The 25,339-nt window shown below is 39.1% G+C and overlaps 1 protein-coding gene across 1 annotated transcript; it reads right to left on the bottom strand.

The window, feature by feature from the left end:
- Positions 1-22,636: 22,636 nt before the first annotated feature.
- Positions 22,637-25,083, bottom strand: LOC136677535 (B-cell receptor CD22-like). Its single transcript, XM_066655111.1, has 4 exons — positions 25,026-25,083; positions 24,101-24,445; positions 23,556-23,804; positions 22,637-22,917 (listed from the first exon to the last, which is right to left on the bottom strand). Exons 1-4 carry the CDS (start codon positions 25,081-25,083, stop codon positions 22,637-22,639), a joined length of 933 nt encoding a protein of 310 aa, XP_066511208.1.
- Positions 25,084-25,339: the final 256 nt, after the last annotated feature.

Genomic DNA, 25,339 nt, shown 5'->3' with positions numbered 1-25,339 from the left:
GTCTTTTGTTCACCATCTCAATGCTTTGTATCTTGTTGCTGGCATCAAATTAAAAATGGGCAAATTTGCTGCTCTGCATACTTTGTGCTGTTTTTTTTAAATCTGTTGGTATGAGTCAACAGGGGTGGTCGTAATGTATTCAGAGCAAAAGATTACAATTTGTAGAGTGAGAGTAATAATTAGTGTTTTCTGTTCCACAGCAAGGTCTAATCGCAACCTTATCTCCCACTTCACTCCATCTCCGCGTGTCAGGACATCGCTTTACTCCAAACCCACTCAAAATAATCCAGGAACATGTAGGTTTAGTTCCAATTACACTTCAAGATCTTTTTAAACCCACTCAGTGCTATGGGGTTACAGGGAAATAAAACATGTCCTGGATGCTGCTTTAAACTCTGTAAACTGTCATTCCAGGTTTCCACATTGTGTATATTTCTGTTGTTCTGGTCTCAATAATCCTCATTGCTGCTTTGGTCTTGATCTGCAAAATGAGGACGACTGCAGGTACACCAGCAGGTCTCACAGTCCTGTGAGGCCACATTTTTGAGCATTCTGTCAAATAAATAGCATATTAATTTTTATATATATATATATATACATACCTTGCGAAAGTATTCGGCCCCCTTGAACTTTTCCACATTTCAGGCTTCAAACATAAAGATATAAATTTACATTTTTTTGTGAAGAATCAACAAGTGGGACAGAATCGTGAAGTGGAATGAAATTTATTGGATGTGTCAAACCTTTTTAACAAATAAAAAACTGAAAAGCGGGGCTTGCAATATTATTCGGCCCCTTTACTATGAGTGCAGCAAACTCACTCCAGAAGTTCAGTGAGGATCTCTGAATGATCCAATGTTATCCCAAATGAGTGATGATGACAAATAGAATCCACCTGTGTGTAATCAAGTCTCCGTATAAATGCACCTGCTCTGTGAAAGTCTCGGGGTTCTGTTCAAAGCGCAAAGAGCATCATGAAGACCAAGGAACACACCAGGCAGGTCCGAGATTCTGTTGTGGAGAAGTTTAAAGCCGGATTTGGATACAAAAAGATTTAAACATCCCAAGGAGCACTGTGCAAGCAATCATATTGAAATGGAAGGAGTATCAGACCACTGCAGATCTACCAAGACCCGGCCGTCCCTCTAAACTTTCATCTCGAACAAGGAGAAGACTGATCTGAGGTGCAGCCAAGAGGCCCATGATCACTCTGGATGAACTGCAGAGATCTACAGCTGAGGTGGGAGAGTCTGTCCATAGGACAACAATCAGTCATACACTGCACAAATCTGGGCTTTATGGAAGAGTGGCATGAGAAAAGCCATTTCTCAAAGATATCCATAAAAAGTCTTATTTAAAGTTTGCCACAAGCCACCTGGGAGACACACCAAACATGTGGAAGAAGGTGCTCTGGTCAGATGAAACCAAAATCGAACTGTTTGGCCACAATGCAAAACGACATGTTTGGCGTAAAAGCAACACAACTCATCACCCTGAACACACCATCCCCACTGTCAAACATGGTGGTGGCAGCATCATGGTTTGGGCCTGCTTTCCGTCAGCAGGTACAGGGAAGATGGATGGGGCCAAATACAAGACCATTCTGGAAGAAAACCTGTTGGAGCCCGCAAGAGACCTGAGACTGGGACGGAGATTTATCTTCCAACAAGACAATGATCCAAAACATAAAGCCAAATCTACAATGGAATGGTTCACAAACGTATCCAGGTGTTGGAATGGCCAAGTCAAAGCCCAGACCTGAATCCAATCGAGAATCTGTGGAAAAAGCTGAAGACTGCTGTTCACAAACGCTCTCCATCCAACCTCACTGAGCTCGAGCTGTTTTGCAAGGAGGAATGGGCAAGAATTTCAGTCTCTCTATGTGCAAAACTGAGAGACTTACCCCAAGCGACTTACAGCTGTAATTGCAGCTAAAGTGGCGCTACAAAGTATTAACGCAAGGGGGCCGAATAATATTGCACGCCCCACTTTTCAGTTTTTTATTTGTTAAAAAAGTTTGACACATCCAATAAATTTCATTCCACTTCATTTTCCACTTTCATTGTGTCCCACTTGTTGTTGATTCTTCACAAAAAATAAAAAATGTATATCTTTTATGCTTGAAGCCTGAAATGTGGCAAAGGTTGAAAAGTTCAAGGGGGCCGAATACTTTCACAAGGCACTGTGTGTGTGTGTGTGTGTATGTATATATATATACAGTAAATCAGGATCTATATATTTTAATATGCTCTATTTGTAACAAAACATGCCATTGCCCAGTGTTCTTTAGTCCACCAGGGTCTAAAACCCAACACCATCGGATTCAGTCTAACTCTGTCTGGAACGTACACCAATCATTCTCAATCTGATAAAGACTGAACCCAACACTGGCCAATTAGGTTCAGTCTACCAAAGTCTGAACCAAACCTTACCTGTCATATTTTGCTTTCATACAAAGCACAACAATCAGCCAATTAGACTCAGCCTAGGAGAGAATAAACCTGCAAAACACTCACAATCACATCAAACAAACAAATGTGCTTTTATTTCCACCAGGTTTTCAAAGCTCAAATGATCACAGAAGGGTAAGTGTGAAATGAAAATATATACAGCCTTAATCTTTGCTTTTTTCAACGGGGACTCTGTGATGATAGCTTGATTATTTCTTTATGTTTTATAGGATGAAACTGATTATGAAAATTATCCAGCTGACAGTCAATCTGTGGCAATGAGTCCCATCCAGCAGAGCCTAAACCCCAACACCATCCAATCAGATTCAGTCTACCAGAGTCTAATCCCCAACACAATCCAATCAGATTCAGTCTATCAGAGTCTAAACCCTAATACCAACCAATCAAATTCAATCTATCAGAGTCTAGACCCTAATACCAACCAATCAGATACAGTCTGAGTCTAAACCCTAATACCAACCAATCAGATTCTGTCTATCTGTTAATTATTAATTGTATCTGTGTAACAATAAATAAAAATAATATACAAATAATATCAAATAAAAATATGACATATACAGCAGGTATTATTGCTCTCATACAGCTCCAGGGTCCTGGGGTTGTGGGTTCAAGCCCTGTTCCGGGTGATTGTCTGTGAGGAGTTTGACATATTCTCCCTGTGTCCTCGTATGTTTCCTCTGGGGGCTCCAGTTTCCTTACACGTTCCAAAAACACATGTTGGTAGGTGCATCTGTGACACAAAATGTCCATAGGTTTGAATGTGTGAATGTGTGATTGTGTGTTCATGCCTTGTGCCCAATGATTCCCAGTAGGCTCCGGACCCACCGTGACCCTTAACAGGATGAATGCTTACAGATAATGACTGACAGACTTTAAAATATATAAATTACATAACTTTACAGAAAATTAAATATAAACAAAAATATATGAATCACACAGCTACCATATATTAAAATATGTTAATATAATGCTAATAATTATATTGCTGCTGTCCAAATAAAACATTTATCTCTATTTTTGTCATTTACTACAAATGTACTGGTCATGTTGAATGTTGAAGCTGTGTCCAGATCCTATAGGTGTTGCTTGATCTTCTATTAACCAGGTGTAGACCTCCACAGGTGGATTAGCATTACTGCTGCAGGTCAGAGTCACTGAACTGTCCTCCTCTATTTCACCACAGGAACTGATGGACCCTGTGACATTCTTTGGATGATCTAGGCAATGTTTTTTTGAATAGGTATTGTAACTAATAGTCAAACATGTAAATATAATAATTATAAGGGGCAACAATTTATTCCTTTTGCATTCTTTAAAACTTTGACCTTCCACACACATATGGAAGTTCAGTCTTTGCCACATAAAATACATTTTAAAACTTGATTTTTTTCATAGGTAGCTATCTCAAAGTCATGAGACAGTATCTCAATCTTTAATTGTGAATTCATAATTTTGCCAGACAAAACAAGAATCGAAACTGGACTGACTTTTATGACATGAGAGCACTAAGTGCTGCTTAAAGACTTTTCTCCTCCTAAGTGCATGGTAAACATTTTTTTTTGTGTGTGTGCAAAAATATGTGATGTAATATCCTGGTTGGATGTGCTATTTTAATGTACCTTTTTAATAGCAGATTTCTACACAAAGGCTCCACCTTCTGTCCAATCTGTTATCATAGTTTTTACATTAATCTTTAAGATTAGGTCCATATAGGATTTCTAAAACCACCATGATGTGTTAGAAAACTAATCTTAACTATCTTAATCTAAACAGTGCACAAAGACATGTTTGCTTCATTTTATGTTTCATTTATTCCTTTAAAAGAACCTTTGAACCAAGATAAAATAATTGATTGAGATATTAAGCTTTATTCAAACCATAATGCCTTATGAATGTATGAGATGGGACCAAAGGTTTGACTGGACCCAGAAATGGCAAAATGTCATGAGTGGCGTCACACTTAACAAGTGGATATGACTCTGGTGTGTGTGAAATAGACAAGAATGTGTGTTAACCACTCCATGCTCCCCATACAGTGCACTATGTAGGGATTAAATACTGACTTCATAACCTTGGAGGACAAGACAAACCAAGGGTGCTAGGTTTAAAAGTTGTGTGTTTGGGACAGACACCTCATCTATTGGGTGTTTTTACTGTATGTTAATAGAACTGTCTGTGAAATGTAGATACTGTTCATGATAATGTGAATAAACAATACATCTGTAACCAATATTAAAACCACATCCTTGTTTCTACACTCATTCAATTCTCTCAGCTCCACTTAATTATAAGAGGAAGTGGATGTTAGAAAGTGGTTAACTTATTGCTTGGGTGAAGGGTATACATGGTGGTTTTTAACACTGACCAAAAAGAGAAGATGCTGAGTACTTATACCACTGCATGCTCACAACACAGTGCACTGCATGAGGATTTAAATACTGGTTCCATAAACTTAGATGACCAGAGAAATGAAGGGCACTAAGCTTACAGATTGCATTTGGGATGGACCCCGTAGTAGGAGTATTTACTTAATTTTAACTGAACACTCTGTGAAATGTACAAAAAATGTTCATACAAACGTTTGTTTGCATCAACTTCCTCTTTCTTATGAAGAGTGGAAATTCCTCCTTGTGGGTTTAAACTGACCAGCCATAGCATTAAAACCACGCCCTTGTTTCTACACTCACTGTCCATTCTCTCAGCTCCACTGACTACACAGGGGCACATTTTAGTTCTACAATTACAGACTGTAGTCCACCTGTTGCTCTGCATACTTTGTTTTACCCCTTGTCACCATGATCAGGACTCCCACAACGCATATATGATTTGGGTGGCATATCATTCTCAGTTTATGTTGTGCTGGTATGAGTGTCTCAGACACAGCAGTGCTGCTTAAGTTTTAAGCCCTTCAGTGTATTCGTACTGCGAGAGGGTCAGTGTCCACTGCAGCCAGATAAGTGCAGGAGTGTCATAAACTATGTACGGGACAGTGAGTGCACGGGACATACACACAAGCCAACCTGATAATTTCATACCGTTATGCATGTAAATATATTAAATAGATTGTCTTGTTATCACAGAGTTTATAACATAACATAATTTGTTTTATCATTTATCATTTATACATTGTTTTATCATTACTATTCAGACATGCATTTAATAATTAACTTTGTCCTACATCTTTTTTTTTTCTTAACAAATACTATTGTTTAAGGCTTTGAAAATAAAAATGTAATTTTGTCATATAAAACACATCTTGAACTTGAATTTGGACAGACAAACAGAGAGAGAGAGAGAGAAAGCGATATTGAGAGAGAGAGGAAGAGTGAGCGAAGAGTCGGTGAGCCTCCATCTCATGAGGAAATGTTGAAATTTCTCACGTAACACATAAGAGTCATTTATACTTCGAGCTGTTAACACTTTAAACATGGCCTCAACCGCTCTCCTTATTCCCCTTGTGTCTGGTGAGTTTATGAACATTTTACATACATTCACTAGCAAACTCTGGCTTAAGATCACAGCTTGAAAAAAAAAGAGATGATTTCCCCTCTCTCTTACCCTGTTTATCATAGTTTATCACCTCTTATGCAAGATTGTGTTCTGCTGTATTTTACAGCTGCATGTAAAGCAAACTAAGGCAATGTCATATCCATAATATTTATCAACATTTTCAATGATGATTTGATCAATCTAATGTAATCAATAAACATCTATAAAGTGTCACTGACTGTGTTCAGAGTTAAAGACAGAGAGGTAGAGTGAGAGAAAGAGACAGAAACCTAAGCATTCTGTACACCAACTATTCTTTTACAATCTCTAGACGTGCTTAATAGCTTTTAAAGTTTAGGATAAAGCTGCTTAAAACAAGTCAACATTCCCTCATCAGCTTCTTCTAAACAGACTTACGGAAACAATCTCATTTAATTCCTTAAGATTGTCCTTGTACTTTATGCTGATGCACGTTTGTTGGGACAGTAGCTGCTACAGCATCCCACTTACCAATACCTGAAACAGAGGGTTATACAAGATGTTTGCTTGGCTACTGAGATATTAAATGCAAAATTATAAGTTAAATTATTTTAAACCGTAAAGCAACATAGACCACAATCTGTAGAGTAAGGGTAATGATTTCTGTTTTCTTTTCCACAGCAAGCTCTGATCACAGCCTCATCTCCCACTTCACTTCATCACCTCCTACCAAGACTTCTCCTTATTCCAAACATGCTCAAAAGCATCCTCCTCCAGAAACAAGTAGGTTTACATCCCATTACACTGCAAGATGATTTCAAACACAGCCAGTGCTGTGGTTTTGCAAGGGAATATAAATGTCCTCAGGTCTCTCAGTTGGGAAAAATGTTAACAAATCACATATTTGCCAGCTTAGATCCACACTGCTGGGTATTACTGTGTACAACATTATAGTGACCAATTATGAACCAACTGTGTAGTGACCACTCTGTCACCCTGATAATGTTCTGAAAGAGGAGTTTATGTAATCCATAACAAATCTTGATCTTACACTTCTTAAAAATAAGACTTCTATGAAATGTTTATTGAGCAATGCTAGAGAAGAAAAAAATGTCTGAAAAAAATGAATCCGGATTGGGCCTTAAAAACTCTATGTAAACTCTGATTCCAGATTACCACGTTGTGTACATTTCTTTTGTTCTGGTCTCAATAATCATCATTGCTGTTTTGGTCTTGATCCGCAAAATGAGGAAGACTACAGGTACACCAGCAGGTCTCACAGTCCTGTGAGGCCACATTTTTAAGCATGCTATCAAATAAATATTGTAATGAGTTTGAAAATGTAAATGCAGTTAATCAGGATCAATATTTTAAAATTTACACTATTGATAACAAAACATGCCATTGCTCAGTGTCCTTTAGTCAGCCAGGGTCTGAACCCCAATACCAATCAATCAGATTCAGTCTAACTCTGTCTGAAAATACATTAAGTGTTGGGGTCTGAACCAAACACCAGCCAATCAGGTTTAATCTACCAAGTCTAAGTAAGAATTTACTAATCACATTTTGCTTGCTAGAGTTCAACGCACAATAATCAGTCTATTAGACTCATTCTAGCAGTGCATAAACCCCCAAAACAATCACATTCACATCAAACAACAACAAATGTGCTTTTATTTCCAACAGGTTTTCAAAGCTCAAGTGATCACAGAAGGGTAAGTGTTGTAACTGATAATATACACAATTTACCTTGCTTTTAAAGTGGAGATTTGGAGATAAGGCTTGGCTATTTCTTTCTGTGTTTTTATAGGATGAAACGGATTATGAAAATGATCCACCTGCCAGTCAACACTCTGTGGCAATGAGCCCCATCCAGCAGAGTATAAACCCCAACACCATACAGTTAGATTCAGTTTATCAGAGTCTAAACCTCAAAACCATCCAGTCGGATTCAGTTTATCAGAGTCTAAACCCCAACACCATCCAGTCAGATTCAGTTTATCAGAGTCTAAACCCCAACACCATCCAGTCAAATTCAGTTTATCAAAGTCTAAACCCCTCCATCAAGTGATTAAATTTAGTCCATCAGAGTCTAAACCCCAACCCCAAACCCTTCAGCTTCAGTCTGCTGGAGTTTAAAGAGCAGGTGTAACAGAGTCTAGATCCCAATGCCAGCTTTGTACCTCAGAACCATGTCCTGTGATTAGCAAGTGTTAAAATTTATAGAAGAACACAGAGACTTGCAGCACTTGCAGAACTAATTTAGTAATGTCTGGTTTCCATGACACAGATGAAGTGTAGTACTGGGCTACAATAGAAGACTTTTGTAATTTGCTCTGGATAAGAGTGTTTGCTAAATGTCATAAATGTAAATGTAAGACAGGATTTGAAAATAAATTTGGGGGAAATAGCACATGAGATATTTTGAGTCATATATTGTCTGCAGGCTCGACAGGTTTGTGGAATTCATCAGCTCACATTAGTAAGTGTCTAAGTGACAGTTTCAGTTAATAAACATGTTCATATTCACAAATGAATACTTGTCTATCAGCCATGTTGGTCAGACAGCTTTAGCAAAACTCTCTATTCTGATTGGACACAACTATAAACATGGATTGGATTCCTTAGTTCTCATTAAAATAGAAATCTATTACCCAAGTATTTTACTGGGTAAAACACACCTTGTGGTCTCAGCTCATAAATGCCTGAAAGCATCGGTGTGTTCTGCATATCATTAGAAACAGCAGATCCTACCATTTCAAATAATAGCACTCAGTGTTGTATATATGCTAGCACACATAGTGTGGTGAAGCATCTTGGAGTAATCCAGGGTGAAATAACACATAAAAAATAGGTGCTCCTTCAAAAAGCATGTTTTATTCTGCTATGTTTTGCTATGATAATTCATGTTTTTGCTCAAATACATGAATGATGGTGTTTAATTTCAGTTTCATTTTGAGTCATCTGACATTAGTCCTGGGCAAAAAAAAATGTTTTATTTCAGCAAAAACATGCATTTCTTTTTATTTCTACTACTGTTATTTATTTATTATTAAAAGAAAACAGTGAATATGGCTATGACACATAATTACTGTTAAAAAATAAAAACAATAAAAAACAAATCCAGAATAGCTAGGGGTCATGGAGTTAGAGTTAATACGATGTTTCTTTATTCAGATCTTATCAATAACACACTTTAGATTCCTGCCATTTTCTCCAGTATATATTACAATGTAGGAAACACAGCTATTGGAATCTGTTACTTCACAGTGGTCACAAATCCTTCACAGGTTTTTTAGCCAGAAATTTTAGTCTCATTTTGAACAAGAACAAATTGAACAGGAAAAAAAAAACCCCACCTGAACGTAAAAGAAACACCATTAATTGCATTTAGCAGATAAACGTGAACACCTTCTCTACACTATTCTGCCAATTTTAATACATAGTTAGATTTTGACATTGCAAAAAAAGCATAAAATAATAATGTTTAATTACATTTTATATTTGATATGTTTTCCATATGTTCCAGTAAAGTTATAGTTTGCTTCATATGACAAATTTACATGTGTACTGTCAAAACATTGTATATAACGGATATTAAAAATATTCCATTTGGTATATGCAAACCCTAACACAAATTAAAATGTTAATTATTCAATGTATCAATTATATATATATATATATATATATATATATATATATATATATATATATATATATATATATATATATATATATAATGACACCTATATTAAGATAAGAATGACACATATTAAATGAAGTTAAGAAAATGCTAGTTATCAATTGGTCACTTTACTATTAAAAATGTATCTCCATTTTTCATGAAGAATAAACCAATGGAGATGTTCAAAAGTATACGGAAGATTTAAGACTTTTTCTATGTACACAAAAGTCATTTTTCTCCCAAATATTGTTCACAGTTTTGCCTAAATCTGTGTTAGCGCGCACTTCTACTTTGCCAAGATAATTCATCCACCTCACATGTATGGCATATCAAGATGCTGGTTAGAGAGGATGATTATTGCACAGGTGTGCCTTAGGTTGGCCACAAAAAAAGGCCAAATAAAATATGCAGATTTATCACACGTTTATCATGAGGGAGCATGCAATTGGCATGTTGACTGCAGGAATGTCTACCAGAGCTGTTAACAGTACACTCTCGATGTCACTAGAGACATTACCAGATCTTTAAAAGCTCTAGAGACTGAAGTGGAACTCCAGGGCTTAGCAGAGTCCACAGGAAATGTTCTTAAAAATTTTACATTAATGGAGGCACCCCTATATTATAATTTTCAAGTGTGTGTGTGTGATGTACCCAGCCTAAAAGAGGTTTACCCAGCGCATTTATATATAGTTTTTTTTTTTCCTTAGACTTATAGATCCATGCTAACTGCCAAAACTCTGTTTATCAAAGCAGAGCTTATGCTCTGGCAGTGACACATTTTGATAGCACTTAATATTAATATTCAGATTCAGATTCACAATGTTATTTAAAATAAAAGTTGATATGTAACTTCAGTAACTAAATAAATAGAACCATGTGCAAGAGCACATAGTGGGGAAAACAGACACATAACAGGACCAAGGTGTGACAGTTATTTAGCATTATTATAAATAGATTTATCTCAGTTATAGCTAGGTTTCAGTCAGCAATAGTGAGGTTTATCTCAACAGCTGGATATTTTTCAGTTATGGTGAGATTTAACTTAGTTACATTTGGGCTTTTTTCATTTAATCATAAGAAACTGTAATGTGGTAGCTTGTATAGGTTGGGTTTGAAACAGGAAGGTAGGATGGGTTTGAAACAGGAATCCTTTATGTAAGAGAATGTTAACTGAGTGAGCTACCAACGGAGTTGTTTGTTAATGAACAGAATAAACAGAAAACTAAAGATTAACAAAAAGGTGTTGGTGAGGACCAAGAAAGGGAAAGAGAAAACAATCTGAAAACTGCCCTGCCCAAGATTAGAACTGCTAAACTCCTGGATTAGAGGCTAGAGTATTCCCACTGCAGCAGAGGGAGAGAGGGAGAGGCTGAAATACACATCTTATCATGTCATGTATTTTGAGCTTTTTGGACCTCCCGGTCCTGCATATTCTGGACTTCTCCCTGCTCCCAACATCAGACCCAACTGAGCAGCTCTCCATCTGTTCCAGCAGGAGACACAGATCTACATTTTTCCTAGGGCAGTATCACAATTACTCCAGTATTATGTCTAGTTTTGAAATTACATTTGTTTTTCTAAATGAGAATTAAAACTCTAATAAAACAGAATATTCTTAACCGTTCAGACATCCCTCTCCAGTGTCCAAATGATGAATAATAAGAACAGAGTAGAATCTGAAGTGTAAAAGTCACATGCTTAACATGTCTAGCTAATGGGCTTATTAAAAATCATCCAGACTGGTTTCACTTCCTCTTTCAGGAGTAGTTAGAAGATTTCAGATGCAGCAAGAGTTGAGTCTGATCTTCAGCTTCTATCGGTCCAGTCAGTAACTTCCTTAAAATGAAATCTGTGAAGTCTTTACATTCACTGTATCTAATATTAAACTCTTCTGTGGTGTGTTCCACGGAGATCACTGTGTGTTTTAGGATTTTAAGTAGCTCCCACTCTAATCCTACTGCTGTATGAAGCAGTTGTTATCACTGGTAGATTAATTAGTTCATTCATTCATTTATTGTCTAGCTTAGAGTGGTAGTTGGTCTGGAGCCCACAGAGGATCACTGGGCATGAGGCTGGTAGCGACACTGGACAGGACCCTAGTTCATCACAGACCAACAAACACTCACCCAGTCACACATGTGGACACTTGAGCAGAAAGTCAACCTACCAACATTGGTGTTTGGACTGTGGGAGGAAACCAGGGCATGATAAAATCAACTAGAGAACAGTGTGAGAGCCACCTGCTTTCTTTCTTATTATTATTCATTCATTAATTCTTTGTCTATTATTATTATTATTATTATTATCATCATCTTCTCTGTATTCAAATTTATTAACCAAATAAGGCATTACTCAACAAATGATCATTGCACTAATTACAGTTTTCCTGAAATGAAGTCAAATGATTTTTTTTTTAATATACAAATTTTGTCACAAATATCCGCTTTACAAAAATCCAGCATAAATCAAATACAGATTTGTATTTGACCCTGTGTATAAGCTCTACCTCTGTGGTAGGTTCTCAACTACCACTTCAGTGGTTCTCAAACATTGTTTTATCATTCCCCATCTCAGAATGGGAATTTCCGCACCCCACCTGTCATAAATCTCCCCAACAAAATGGTAAAAAAAAAAATACACATTAAAGTTTACAATTTTCTAATTCTACCACAAACCACTAATTATTTAGGAGTTACACTTTTCTCAAGCTTTGGCTAAAAAAATTACTACCCATTGAATTATTTCTGGCCAGGACACTGGTCTCAGCTCTACAGTCAAATGTCAAATCAGTGTTTGGACTCTGACACACACATTCTTGTTTCTATTGGATTCTAGCGACTGACTGACACTTTTGTAAATTGCAAATTGTTATCTCCATTTCCAGGAGAAAGGAAAGTTTGTGGTGAATTTCACCCAGAGTTGAAATCACAAAAGAAGGCCAGAATACTTCATTTAAGAAGAATACCAAATTACCAGTAAGGTCTTGTTCAAGACACTGCACCGAGAAAGCAGAGTCACAGCCCTTTATAAAGGGTCAGCACCAGTTGTTCTCACTTGGGCTGATTAATAGGTGGCCTGGAGCATGGTCTCCCTCTGGGATGTCCACTGTGCAGGCGGTCCCTTACAATAACCATTATATTCATGAAGATAAAATTGTGTAAGTGGACCCTAAATGTACTAAAGACATACCAGACAAAAATATATAACATAAGCCCTTTAAAGGTGAAGTATTCCATATTTTCAATAGTAGAGTAAAGGCATCTTTCCGTGTGTTTATTTTTTATGGAAGTCCGTTTTTGCTGCATAAAATACTTTGTAAAAAAACACTTTTTTTTACCCATTTTTCATATGTAGTTATCTCAGTGTTTTGAGACTGTATCTTAGTATTTTGATCTCATATTATGCCAGAGAAGACAAGATCAATACTGGACTGACTTTTCTGACATGAGAACAATAAGTGCTGCTTAATGGCTCCAACAGGATTCTGAAATGTTGTTTGTTCTCCTCAGTGTGGACTCTGCAGATCACTGCTTCCTTCACCCTGTTTCTTTGTGACATGCTGGTGGACTGGGAAAGATGCTTTTACTGGTGCTTCTTTATGTCTCTTCAACAGGTTTATGCCTGCTCCCTCATGCTACTGTGTGGTGAGCTGGAGGACTTGGCAATGAACACAAGGATTGAGTTAGCTTGTATTAATTTTATGTTCCAACTTAAATGGAGCCCAGATTAACATGGGTACCTACCATTGCTCTGTTTTGTTCATTTTTTTCATTCAGTATGTTTACACTTCACTTTATTTACATGTGCTTTTTCAGCATTAAAAATTCAGCCTCCCTTCTCATTCACTAGCTTTTATTTTTAATGTTCCACCTTAAATGGGTTACATATTTATTCTGTTGTGTAATGCTGACAAAGGCTCTTGTAAATTAAACCCTATAAAAAGACACCCTGAATGGAAAAAGTAAGAACACAAAGAGAAACAGTAAACCTTAATTTACTGCGCTGTTTAAGGTGGAATTGGAAATCAGAGTAAGAAGCTGGCAAATAAGAACTTCAGCTCTATCAGCTGAGATTAGCTTTTTATTCATATTTTTTTATTCAGTTTTTCAGTTTTTCAGACCATAGAGATATATCTTTTTCTGCAGGAGATCTCCCTTCACTAAAATATCACAATGATAACACTCCTTCATTTCTTATTTATAAAGACAAGACAAACCAGTAGCTTCACCTGCAGGCTCAATTTATTCTCAGTATATTTTATTAACTCAGTCAGTGCTCTTTGTTTATTCGTAGAGTAGATCAAAGGGTCAGATGACCTCATTTACATACAGTGAATTCTCTCTGTTCAATTCAGTTCAGTTTAGAGTAGCATTATTGGCAAGAGTAGCCAAGAGAGTCTGGCTATGCAAGACTACTGAGCTGGTATTGGTCAGGAACAGTCTCTGTTGAGGATCAATGAGTTAGTCAGTCTCCGAACCAGCTGACAGAGGAGGCTGGGTTTAGGGCTGTGCTTTTGGGTTTTCAGTGCTTTGTACTGCAGTGTGTTCCAATTACTGGAAATTAGATGGAGCCAAAAGAGCTCTTTTTTGAACTGGTATAATCAAATGAAATCATTCTGCCTGCATGGGTTTGTGGGTGTTATTTGAACTTTTAATATATTTCTGCAGAATTCTGTGTTCAGAGACTCTGTGGGATTCTTGTGCCATCTAGTGGACCCCAGACCTCACTTCCATACAGCGCAATAAGCAAAATCACACTCAAAAAAAAATGTTGCACCAGACTCTGACTGGGATGCCTATTTTGTGGAATTTGTGGAAGGCCCTACATGCCTTTTCCTTTAGTGCACTCAGAGACAGACATACTTTCTCCCTCTCTTTCTCATTAAACTTTTGCCCAAAGCCAGCAAAATTGTGGAGGATACTCAGTAAGAACAGAGGAAAAGAGCAGTAATCATTCAATAAGCTTATCATTTTTATTTTACTTTTGCTCATTATGCTCATTTTTCAATGCATGTTACTTAGCTAGTCTGAGGATGATGTTATCTTTTGCCTTTTATTACTTTACGTTGATTTATGATTAAGTTGTTCCATATTACATGTTTAATTAATCATAAAAAGGGAGGAATGAGATGGGAAAATGCAATATAACATTGTAATGAGATAATAATGATTCTGATCCACCAATATACTCTATAATGATTGTTATAGACACATACATCCTGAATGAAGTATAGAACATATTGTGCTTAAGCTTGTGACCTTAAAGGGCTTATTAAATTGTGTCCTCAGGGCACAACCCAGGAGAGAGGAAAAGAGGGAGATTAGAATAGGGAAGTAAGGCCCCTAGATAGATTTGAGCTTGACCTAACTGTCTGCAATCATTTTGCTGACAGAAGTGAAATAGAAGATAACAGATACATGCCAATTAAGGGAATGTCTGGGTTTGTGAAATGAGATGATGTAATAATGTCTGAATGGTACACATGATGCTTGGTGTACATGCACAAGGGGCACATGACAGTGGGGTGTACGTGACTGGAGTCCTATATATACTGCAAAAAATGTTTGAATAATCTAGAGTTTGGAGTGAATACTTGACTCTGTGTCTTTATTCCTCTGACTTCTCCTCGAGCCTGAGAATCGGTCTTCCTTCCTGGTTGCACTTAGACAATTGCCATAACAATGACAACAATATCCTAAATCCATCCATCCATTATCTGTAACCGCTTATCCAATTCAGGGTCACAGTGGGTCCAGAGCCTACCTGGAATCATTGGGCGTAAGGTGGGAATACACCCTGGAGGGGGCCAATAACCTAAATGTTATTCTTTAGTCCATCCATCCATCCATTATCTGTAACCACTTATCCAATTTAGGGTCGTGGGGGGTCCAGAGCCTACCTGGAATCATCGGGCACAAGGCGGGAATACACCCTGGAGGGGACGCCAGTCCTTCACAGGGCAACACAGACACACACACACATTCACGGACACTTTCGAGAGCGGGAATCCCCGGATTCCCGGAGCGGGAATCGAACCCACAACCTCCAGGTCCCTGGAGCTGTGTGACTGCGACACTACCTGCTGCGCCACCGTGCCGCCCCCATGTAAAACTAAAAACATTTTAAATCTTTATATAATGAAGCCCAGCTCCAAAGTCCAGATAAAATCTGAGAAAGATGCAGGGTTTAAACTGATAAACTGCCAATTGTTAACATATCTGTAAGCCACTGGGAATAGTAATCATAACCTCCCTCTGACAGGAAGCATGTAACCTTAGATACAGTGAGCTACAAGCTTAATTTTAAACTTCTGCAAAATCATAATCAGTGAAAGTACAATGTCCAACAATTTCAACCCCTTAGTATTAGCATATCAATATTAAAGTGTGGAATACAATACGATGCCCAGTGTCCAGCTTTGGTGTTCCTTGGAGTAATGTAACATTATCTAATACATTGGAATGGGTTGGAATTATGTTTGAGTTCCTGAAGTTATTGCCCAACTGGAGCCTATTGGAAATCCTTCCCAGAAGAGCAGTGGCTGCTCCTGAAGAAAGGAAACTGTACATGTAATTCTTTATCTTACTGATGTTAATGCATACTGTTTATCTCTTTCTCTTACAGGAGTCTGATTAGTGTGTGTACTGCCCCTTTAAATGAGTGCAGTGTAACATCTTCGCTGGGCCTGTGTCTGTCTGCAGTTTGTTATAAATATAAAAACCAAGACTTCTGAAATGTATCACACATAGGAGCGCCATTTAATAAGTGTCTTGGTGTAGACTGCATTACAAACGGCATTCAGTTTCTGACCTGCTGAACTACTAAGTAAAATGGTAGGAAGATATTTCATTAAAGTTCACAGACTTGTAAATGCAGATAAAGGCAGAGTACAAGAAAGCCCCTTTCTCCTCCTCCCACTGCAATCCAACCTGCAGGGCAACTCTGCCCTGCAGAAGAGATCCATCCATCCATCCATCCATTATCCACTGCTTATCCGAGTCCGGAACGCAGGGGAAGCAGTCAGAGTAAAGAAACCCAGACCTCCCTCTCCCCAGCCACTGTTTCCAGCTCCTCCGGGGGTATACCGAGGTGTTCCCAGGCAAATTGAGACATGTAGTCTCTCCAGCGTGTTCTTGGTCTTCCCCGGGCCTCCTCCCTATGTGACACGCCCAGGACACCTCACCAGGAAGGCGTCCAGGAGGCATCCGAACCAGATGCCCTAACCACCACAACTGGCTCCTCTCGACATGGAGGAGCAGCAGCTCCACTCCAAGTCTCTCTTGGATGTCTGAGCTCCTAACCCTGTCTCTAAGCGAGAGTCCAGACACCCTGCGGAGAAAACTCATTTTAGCAGCTTGTACCCGCGATCTCATTCTTTCGGTCACTACCCAAATCTCATGACCATAGGTGAGGGTTGGGACATAGATTGAACGGTAAATCGAGAGCTTTGCTTTTCTGCTCAGTTCTCTCTTCACCACAACGGACCGATACAGAGTCTGCATTACTGCTGATGCCAGATGCGACCATTAGAACAGTGATTTAAATTTTACCTTAATAATTAATTTAATTTATGATGACTTGCATCATTAAGCACTGAAGACAGCTACGCCACCCTGGGAATTGCACCCAGAGAAATTTAATAATTAAGGCACACAGGTTTGTCTGTACCAAAAAGACAATGAGACTAGGATTTCCAATGAAAGCATCAATTTATTAAATAAAGTAAACATTAACAACACAAAAAAGAGAGAGAAAGACAACAGCAGAGGCAATTAAAAAAAAAAAAACCAGAATGACACTTTACTTAAAATTACAATATTTCCCCAATGCAGGAGTTAGATTATAACACAACTGCAACTTCACTTGAGCACAGCAAATGGTTCGAAGCATAGCTAGGGCTGAATCTCTACAGTGGTTTACAGGCTAGGTAGTGTGCATCAAATCCACTAGAAACAAAATTCCCTCCGAAATGTATCACCAAAGAAATGGTGAACAAATCAATATCAAATGACAACACCTCCTCCCCACACAGTACATCATTCATTCATTATCTGTAACCACTTATTCAATTCAGGGTCGCAGTGGGTCTTGAACAGTGGCGATTGCTCTAAGACTGCAAGGGAAGCTCAGCTTCCCCTAAAATGTACGAAAATAAGCGATCAAATATATACTGTTGTGTGTACATGTCACTGAATAAATATGCACTACAACGCGCTCAACTTTTGTTAAGAATCATCTTCTTCTCACTGGTAAAGACGCGACATTCCTCTCAATCATTCGCGCAGCTCCACAGTGCTGTAAACAGCGTCCACAGAGTTCAGTAGCGAAGCAGCGAAGTGCAGCGAAACGAGACGAGTGATTGGATAAATGCTGGGCTTTGTCCCGCCCATCGGACGCTCAGCGTCTCTGGGGGTCTATGGGGCAGTGGGCTGGCCTCGGCTGGCCCGGATGCTCAGCTTCTGCATGATGATTGGATGATCTGTCTGAGGCTGAATCCCTTTTTGATTGACAGCGAAATGAGCGAATCAGCGATCCTTTGGTGTAAAGATCCGTGGGAGCACAGGCGGACACACTTCACATGGGCCAAGGCCGTTTAAGCAGCCTAGCTCTGCTGGCCATTGAGAGGACACTAGTCAAGTCCCTGGAAAAGTCCCTTGTTGGTACGACAGGGTCACAGATCATTTTCTTAAAAAGGAACGGAGGGTAGAATTTAAGTATAAATAAACCGACACATTTTATGATGTAGGCCGAAATTGAGCTTCCCCTCCTTGAAAGACCAGCATCCGCCACTGCTCTTGAGTAACTGGGTGCAAGGTGGGATCACACCCTGGAGTACTTCATTGAGCGACATATTCACTCACACCTACGGACACTTTTTTGAGTCGCCAATCCATCTGCCAACGTGGGTTTTTGGACAGTGTGAGGAAACTGGAGCACCCGAAGTGAACCCACACGGACAGGGAGAGAACAAAAACTCCTCACAGACAATCACCTGGAGCGGGACTTTAAGCCACAACCTCCGGGTCCCTGGAGCTATGTGATTGCGACACTACCTGGCTGCGCCATCCCTAGTACATAATATATAAAATGAAAATACAAAAGCTATAGCAAGGCTGCAATCCAAAATACGCTCCAATTCGACTCTCCTAGATTTAATATGCCACTCAGTATGCACCAAAGCTAGAATGGCTAGGTCTGTCCTCAAAACACATTTAAAGTGCACCAAACGAGTGCATTAGCCTTAGTTGCAGTTTCCCATTAAAGAAAACCGGAACACAGCATTCACTGCGACACCAACAATAGCCCCCCAACGATACAAATACCTTCATGGAAATGACTAAAACCGGGAATTTAACTCCTTACAGAGGCAACACACCACCTCCGGGAGATAAAACAGCAGCTGATTAGCTAGTGCAGGCGGCAGTTACACCTGAGCAGCAGTGACCTGAGCTGAAAGCAATACACCTAAAAATAAATATTAGCCCAAATACTGTTTAAAACCACTTACGAATCTACTTATTGCATACTCACGAGTCAGATGAAAAAGGTAAACAGGAAGCTCCACCACTAGTCACGGTGTCAGTTACCACAAGCTAATAAAACTGAAACCAATATAAAAACACTAAGTGGCGAGTGGCGTGAAAACAATACATGGAATCTGTAGCCAATCAGGCATGCGCAAGGACATTCCTATATATATATATATATATATATATATATATATATATATATATATATATATATATATATATATATATATATATAACTATAACTATATAAGTGAAAGAGGAATAAGTAAAATCGCCTAATAGGAGTACTAATGTTTACTCCAAACATTCACATACCTCCAAACGGATCAGCGACATGGCAGTTGAGGGGCTCAAGGGAAGATACTCTGTGGTATTCACAGAGCTCTTTTTATAGGAGTACCATACCAATTATGTATCTCACTAAATGACAAGGGAAATGAACCCTTACTCTGCCACACAGAGGATGTGAAACAATTCCAGAGTGTGGCTAATGACTCTGGCAGATCTGACTATAATAGCTTAAATAAAAGAAGGACACAGAAATACCTGCAAACCTCATGTACCAACATCCACAAACCTGAGTGATCCCATGTGAGCAGCAGGATGCAGCATCAACGTCTCAGTTTACCACAATTTCCTGTTTCCAGGAACCAATGGATCTGCAGCCTTTATCTAAAGGGAAACATTGACTAAAAAGCCAAAACAGAGCATATGAGTTTTCAGCGTAGACTTTGTGACTGAGTTTGTGACTGAATCCTGAGGACCTCAGTAGTCTTACAGGACAACGGAGGTGTTAAATTTCAGAAAGGTTGGCTGGTGCCAGATCATTCAGAGATTAGTACAGGATAACTTTAAACTGAACAGAATGGGATGAATCACCAGTGCATCTGATGAAGAACAGGGGTGATATGAGCTGATTTTTTTAGAATAAGAGAAATCTCACAGCAGGTTTCTGCACTGAAGGGATTTAATGGTTTTGTTAAAAAGGCCAATAAAGAGGCAGTTACACTAGTCTAAATGGGACAGGATGAAGGATTGAACAAAAATTTCAGCATCTTTAACTGAGAACATAGGATGAAGATGAACAATATTAGGAAGGTGTGAAAGATGATGTTTTGATCATGGCCCTAATACAAGGTTGCAAGGATGAATTTACAACCATGCCATCAAAGTATAAGATCAGAGAGTTTTAATAAAGTGGAGCCAATTAGCAAAAATTTAGTTTTTTCTGTTTCAGAAGGTTAGCATGCATCCAGTGTCTCAGTTCCTGGATGCAGGGCATAAGGGCAGAAAGGGGCAGAGTGGAGGTATTTCGGGTACTCACATATATTTATGGTTATTCAGCATAACGGTGTAAAAAACCATGTCTGTAGAGGATCTGACCAAATGGCAGCATGTAGATGATGAAACCCTTTGCATAACAGCACCAGGTACAGATTTATGTTTACCTACAGCAACAAAGTGAGATTTATTTGTAAAGTTTGAAATGAACCAGGGAAGTGCAGTGTCCGTAATACCAGTAGCTGAGAGATGGGAGATAGTTATGCTGTGATTAGCAATGTCAAATGTCACACTCAAATCTAAAAAGAGGGAAGATACTGAGGGCACCAGGGTCATTAGTGAGTAGGAGATTCTTTAAAACCCAGAGATAAAGAGTGTCTAGGAAATAAATCACATTAAATGAATTATGACCTTTTAGTATATATCACTACAGAGAAATAAGAAGTGATCTTAAGGATACAAACAAATGATTGAGATTTCATTTGCATGAGCCCTTTATGAAATCAACATCATATTAAAATGTACCACTCCGGGTGACTGTCTGTGAGGAGTTGGTGTGTTCTCCCTGTGTTTGCGTGGGTTTCCTCCAGGTGCTCCGGTTTCCACCCACAGTCCAAAAACACACGTTGGTAGGTGGATTGGCAACTCAAAAGTGTCCGTAGGTGTGAGTGTGTGAATGTGTGTGTGTCTGTGTTGCCCTGTGAGGGACTGGCGCCCCCTCCAGGGTGTATTCCCGACTTGTGCCCAATGATTCCAGGTAGGCTCTGGAGCCACCGCGACCCTGAATTGGATAAGCGGTTACAGATAATGAATGAATGAATGAATTATTATAGAATAAAATACAATTATTGTCCCTAAATGAACAGACTGATACAGAATGTGTACCCCCCAGAATGTGTGCTTGAAGGTACCCTCACAGATTTTTCTGACAGTGTACATATGTAAGCACTTCACAAGACTGGATTTGTGTAGCTCTTTATTCTGCAGAAACATATCCATTCAGAAACATACAGAAATGCAGAGATGGGCTTTAGACTGAAACATCACACAGTGTGGGACTGTAACAGATCAGTAACAGCTCAATAACAAACAGAAGAGTGTGAGCCCTCCACAAGATTTCTACCACAATGTCTTCAGCATTTAGCATTTAGTGCAATTGATACAGATCAACGCAAAACACTAGAGAGATTTATACAGCTTTGTTTCTGCTTTAAAATGAGGAAAGATCTTGGTTTACTTCCGTTCAGAGTCTGTTCAAATATAAGGTTCTTCTAGAAAAGATTTAGACTCTCTCTGTCCCCCTCTCTCTCCTTCTCTCTCTCTCCCTGTCCCATGGTGATGGTCTCATCGTGGGTTCTTCACCATGTGAAAAAAAGAAAATAGGTTAAATGTATTAACACAAATTCACACACACTGAGCTGATTACCAAAAGCCCAGATGAAGACACTTACTGCCAGTGTGCTGTAAACATCATCAGAAAACTGGCTTTTGGCTGGAGAGCTGTGTACATATCATCCTGACCATTAGGTGCAGTGTTCTGTACAGAGGACAGTTAGAGAAGATGTAGTAAGTAGACTGATGGAAAAATATGCTGGGTAAAACATTGTGGCCTATCCAATATATAGTGCAATATTCTGGGGTTCTGCTAGTATGTGGTAGTGACTGAGAACATAGTGGTCAATTTACAGCACATTAAACGTTCCCATGATGTACAATGAATAGTACCTTGGGCAGCAATCTTAATTTTATCACAGCACGATCCTATTACACTGCCCTCTAGAGGAAGAGATATGCAATCACAGACATCATCCAGCAGAACAACACTCACCATGATTTCAGCTCGGTCTGGGGTTCTGTTTCTCCTCTTGTCTCTGCAAGAAACACACCATTTACTTCCCACAAGTGAAAGGAGACTGGATTTATTATGTTTCTCTACATCTGCTCTTCTACAGTAAATTACACACACTACAACTCTCTGGATTGTCCTGGACAATCCTCCTCACCTCATCCAGAACACTATACTAAGCAGTTCTACATTGACACAGAAACTGAGCCCAACAATTACGTACAGAATCACAGCGAGACCTGCTGATACACACACACACACACACACACACAGAGTAAATACATTTCAGATATGAAGATTATAATGAAGCAATCAGTGAATAGATGAATGTGTTAATGATGTGATGGATAATGGATCAAAGGTGAAACTGTATGTTACCAGTTGAGTCTCCATTTAACACAGGAAGTGGAGCTGATCTCTGAGCTCCGTGTTCATTACGAGCCTCGCAGTAGTAGGATCCACTCTGTAGAGGACTGTAACTGTGTCCAGATCCTACAGGTGAGACTCCACCTTCTATAAACCAGGTGTAGTTCTCCACAGGTGGATGACCATCACTGCTGCAGGTCAGAGTCACTGAACTTCCCTCCACTATTTCACCAGAGGAACTGTTGGATACTGAGACACTCTTTGGAGGATCTAAAACAGACATTTATATTTTAAAATCATTCAGCAATGTGTCATAAAGTGAAAGTGAGTAATAACACACAAGGCCCGTATATATTACATGAGGAATCCTATAGTATATATATATCCTATCTGCTCCTTATTCATCAAATGGAAAGCCTGTGCACATTGGGGCAGGAATCCCTATCCTATGCTGGTTTCCCATTCATAAAAATAGGTAAGCACTACTACAATTATTCCGATTTTATGTTTGGTTGGATTAACGCTTATTTTTTTACTTTTAGTTGATGCAGGTCCACAGTTCAAAAACACACGTTGGTAGGTAGATTTTGGCAACTCAAAAGTGTCTGAATGTGTGTGTGTGCGTGTCACACTGTGAAGGACTGGCGCCCCCTCTAGGGTGTGTTCCCGTCTTGCGTCCAATGATTCTGTGTAGGCTCCGGACCCACGGCAACCCTGAATAGGAAAAGTGGTTACAAACAATATATGAATGAATGAATAATTAGTTAATAGTTAACCATGGTAAATTAGTAACAATGCTGGGACACTAGGGGGCAGTAATGTCTTCCTTTTATTCTCCTGTGTCTCTGAGTAATGTGTTGTATCAGAAAAGCCCTTTAGAAGCAAGTGCAAAAGCAAAGTGAACTCACATCTGACTGTGAGAGTTTGATTAGGGGAAGGGAGGTGTTGATATCCGTTTACTGCACAGCTATAACTGCCTGCATCCTCACTGCCGACTGGCTGCAGGTGGAGCTGGATGTTGATGGTGGTCTTTGTGGTTAAAGGACGTCCATTTTTGTACCAGATGAATGTTGGGGCAGTCAGACTGCAGGTGGTTACACATTTCAGAACTGCTGCTCCACCCTCTGTCACTGCTCCAGGAGTTTCTACACGGAGCTCTAAGACAATGAGAGAAGATCAAATCAGGAAAGAGAAAGTGTAAAGCTGTAGCTGCTCAGGTTCATATGTTCTACACTGTGAAACAGATCAGATCACAAAGGGAATCAGAGGAAACACAGAGTCAGGTTTATTCAAACAGGGGAAATCAAAACATGCAGCACCCAGCACAGGGGTGGAATGAAGACACTGACTGTTTTCAGCAGGAACTCATTAGTAACTGATCAGGTGCAGTTTTCTGACTCCACTGTGAGAAGATGAACTAAGTTTCACTGATGTAAAATATAACATCACTCACCTGTAACTGTCAGAGGAACTCCAGGTGTGCCTAGCCATCTTTCTTTATCATCATTTGTTATAATTCTGAAGTAGTACTGATGTTCATCCTTCTTCTCTACTTTACTCAGTTTGAGGGAGAAGTGTTTCTGTTCATCAGTAAAATACTCCACTCTTCCTGAGTAATCTGACTCTTTACTCAGATCAGGTTTCTCCACACCATCAATGGGGTCTATGATCCAAAAAGTCTTATTCACTGTAAGATCATCTGGGTGAGTGTAAGAGCCGTTCATAAACACTGTGGACCCTTTTAAGGCACACATTTTCCTTTGTTTGTATTTCACACTCCACTCTGCTTCAGAAGCCTCTGAAACACATGATTGATGAAAGAACTGATTACAGACTGGAGCCCATAAGACAGTGAGAGCTACTGTAGTTTACAGCTTCACTTCTCTCCAACTCCAGCAGCTACTGTTCAACACTGAGGCACCTCAGGAGCAGCAAGTTTTACTAATGGCATTGTGTGTTCAAGTAGGCAGCATTTTCATGAAATCTATTAAACCCAGATTCATCCTCCAGACTAACAGAAAGTGAAGTGTGATTTGTAAGATTACATGGTTTAAGACCCATAACTGAATTGTTGTTGGACTTGTGACTTGTGATAATACTGGTGTCCTTTGATACTGCTGTGTTTAAAGTAAACAAATGACTTCATTGTACACGGATGCGTGCTTGATTTAATACCAGCTAACAACAAGTGTGGCTGAAATACGTGAACTCATTCATTTAGTCTGTGTGTTATAAGAGGTGTCCACATACTTCTGGTCATAATTGTGCTATAGAACAGACATGCTAAACACAGCAAGTATGCCGTAACTCTAGATCTGAGCAGATTTAAAGATGCTGGAAGATGTTGTAGTGATAATGTTACTAATCCTCCGACTTACCCACAGTCATCAGCAGAAAGATCACAGGAAGTGTAGGAGCCAGTCTGAGTGACACCATCAGTACTTCCTGTATGATAAAATGTTACTTTAGGGGTCGAAGAGACAGAGAGAATGATACAGAGCAGTGGTTCTCAAACTTTTAAGACCAAGATCCACATTTGAGTCTTATCACTGACAAATGCGCTCCTGGCTCTTCCTCTGTCCTGGTGTACGTTGAGGGCATAAGGCAAAAGCTTGGATACTTGAAATCTGCATTCTTTACACAAACATATTCTAAGGTAATTGATAAAAATATAGAGATAATAGATTTATGA

Source organism: Hoplias malabaricus, chromosome 2 (genome assembly GCF_029633855.1).
Source record: "Hoplias malabaricus isolate fHopMal1 chromosome 2, fHopMal1.hap1, whole genome shotgun sequence".
NCBI classification, from domain to species: domain Eukaryota; kingdom Metazoa; phylum Chordata; class Actinopteri; order Characiformes; family Erythrinidae; genus Hoplias; species Hoplias malabaricus.
The sequence above is the reverse complement of the archived record's forward strand: the minus strand, read 5'-3'. Positions and strand labels throughout refer to the sequence as shown.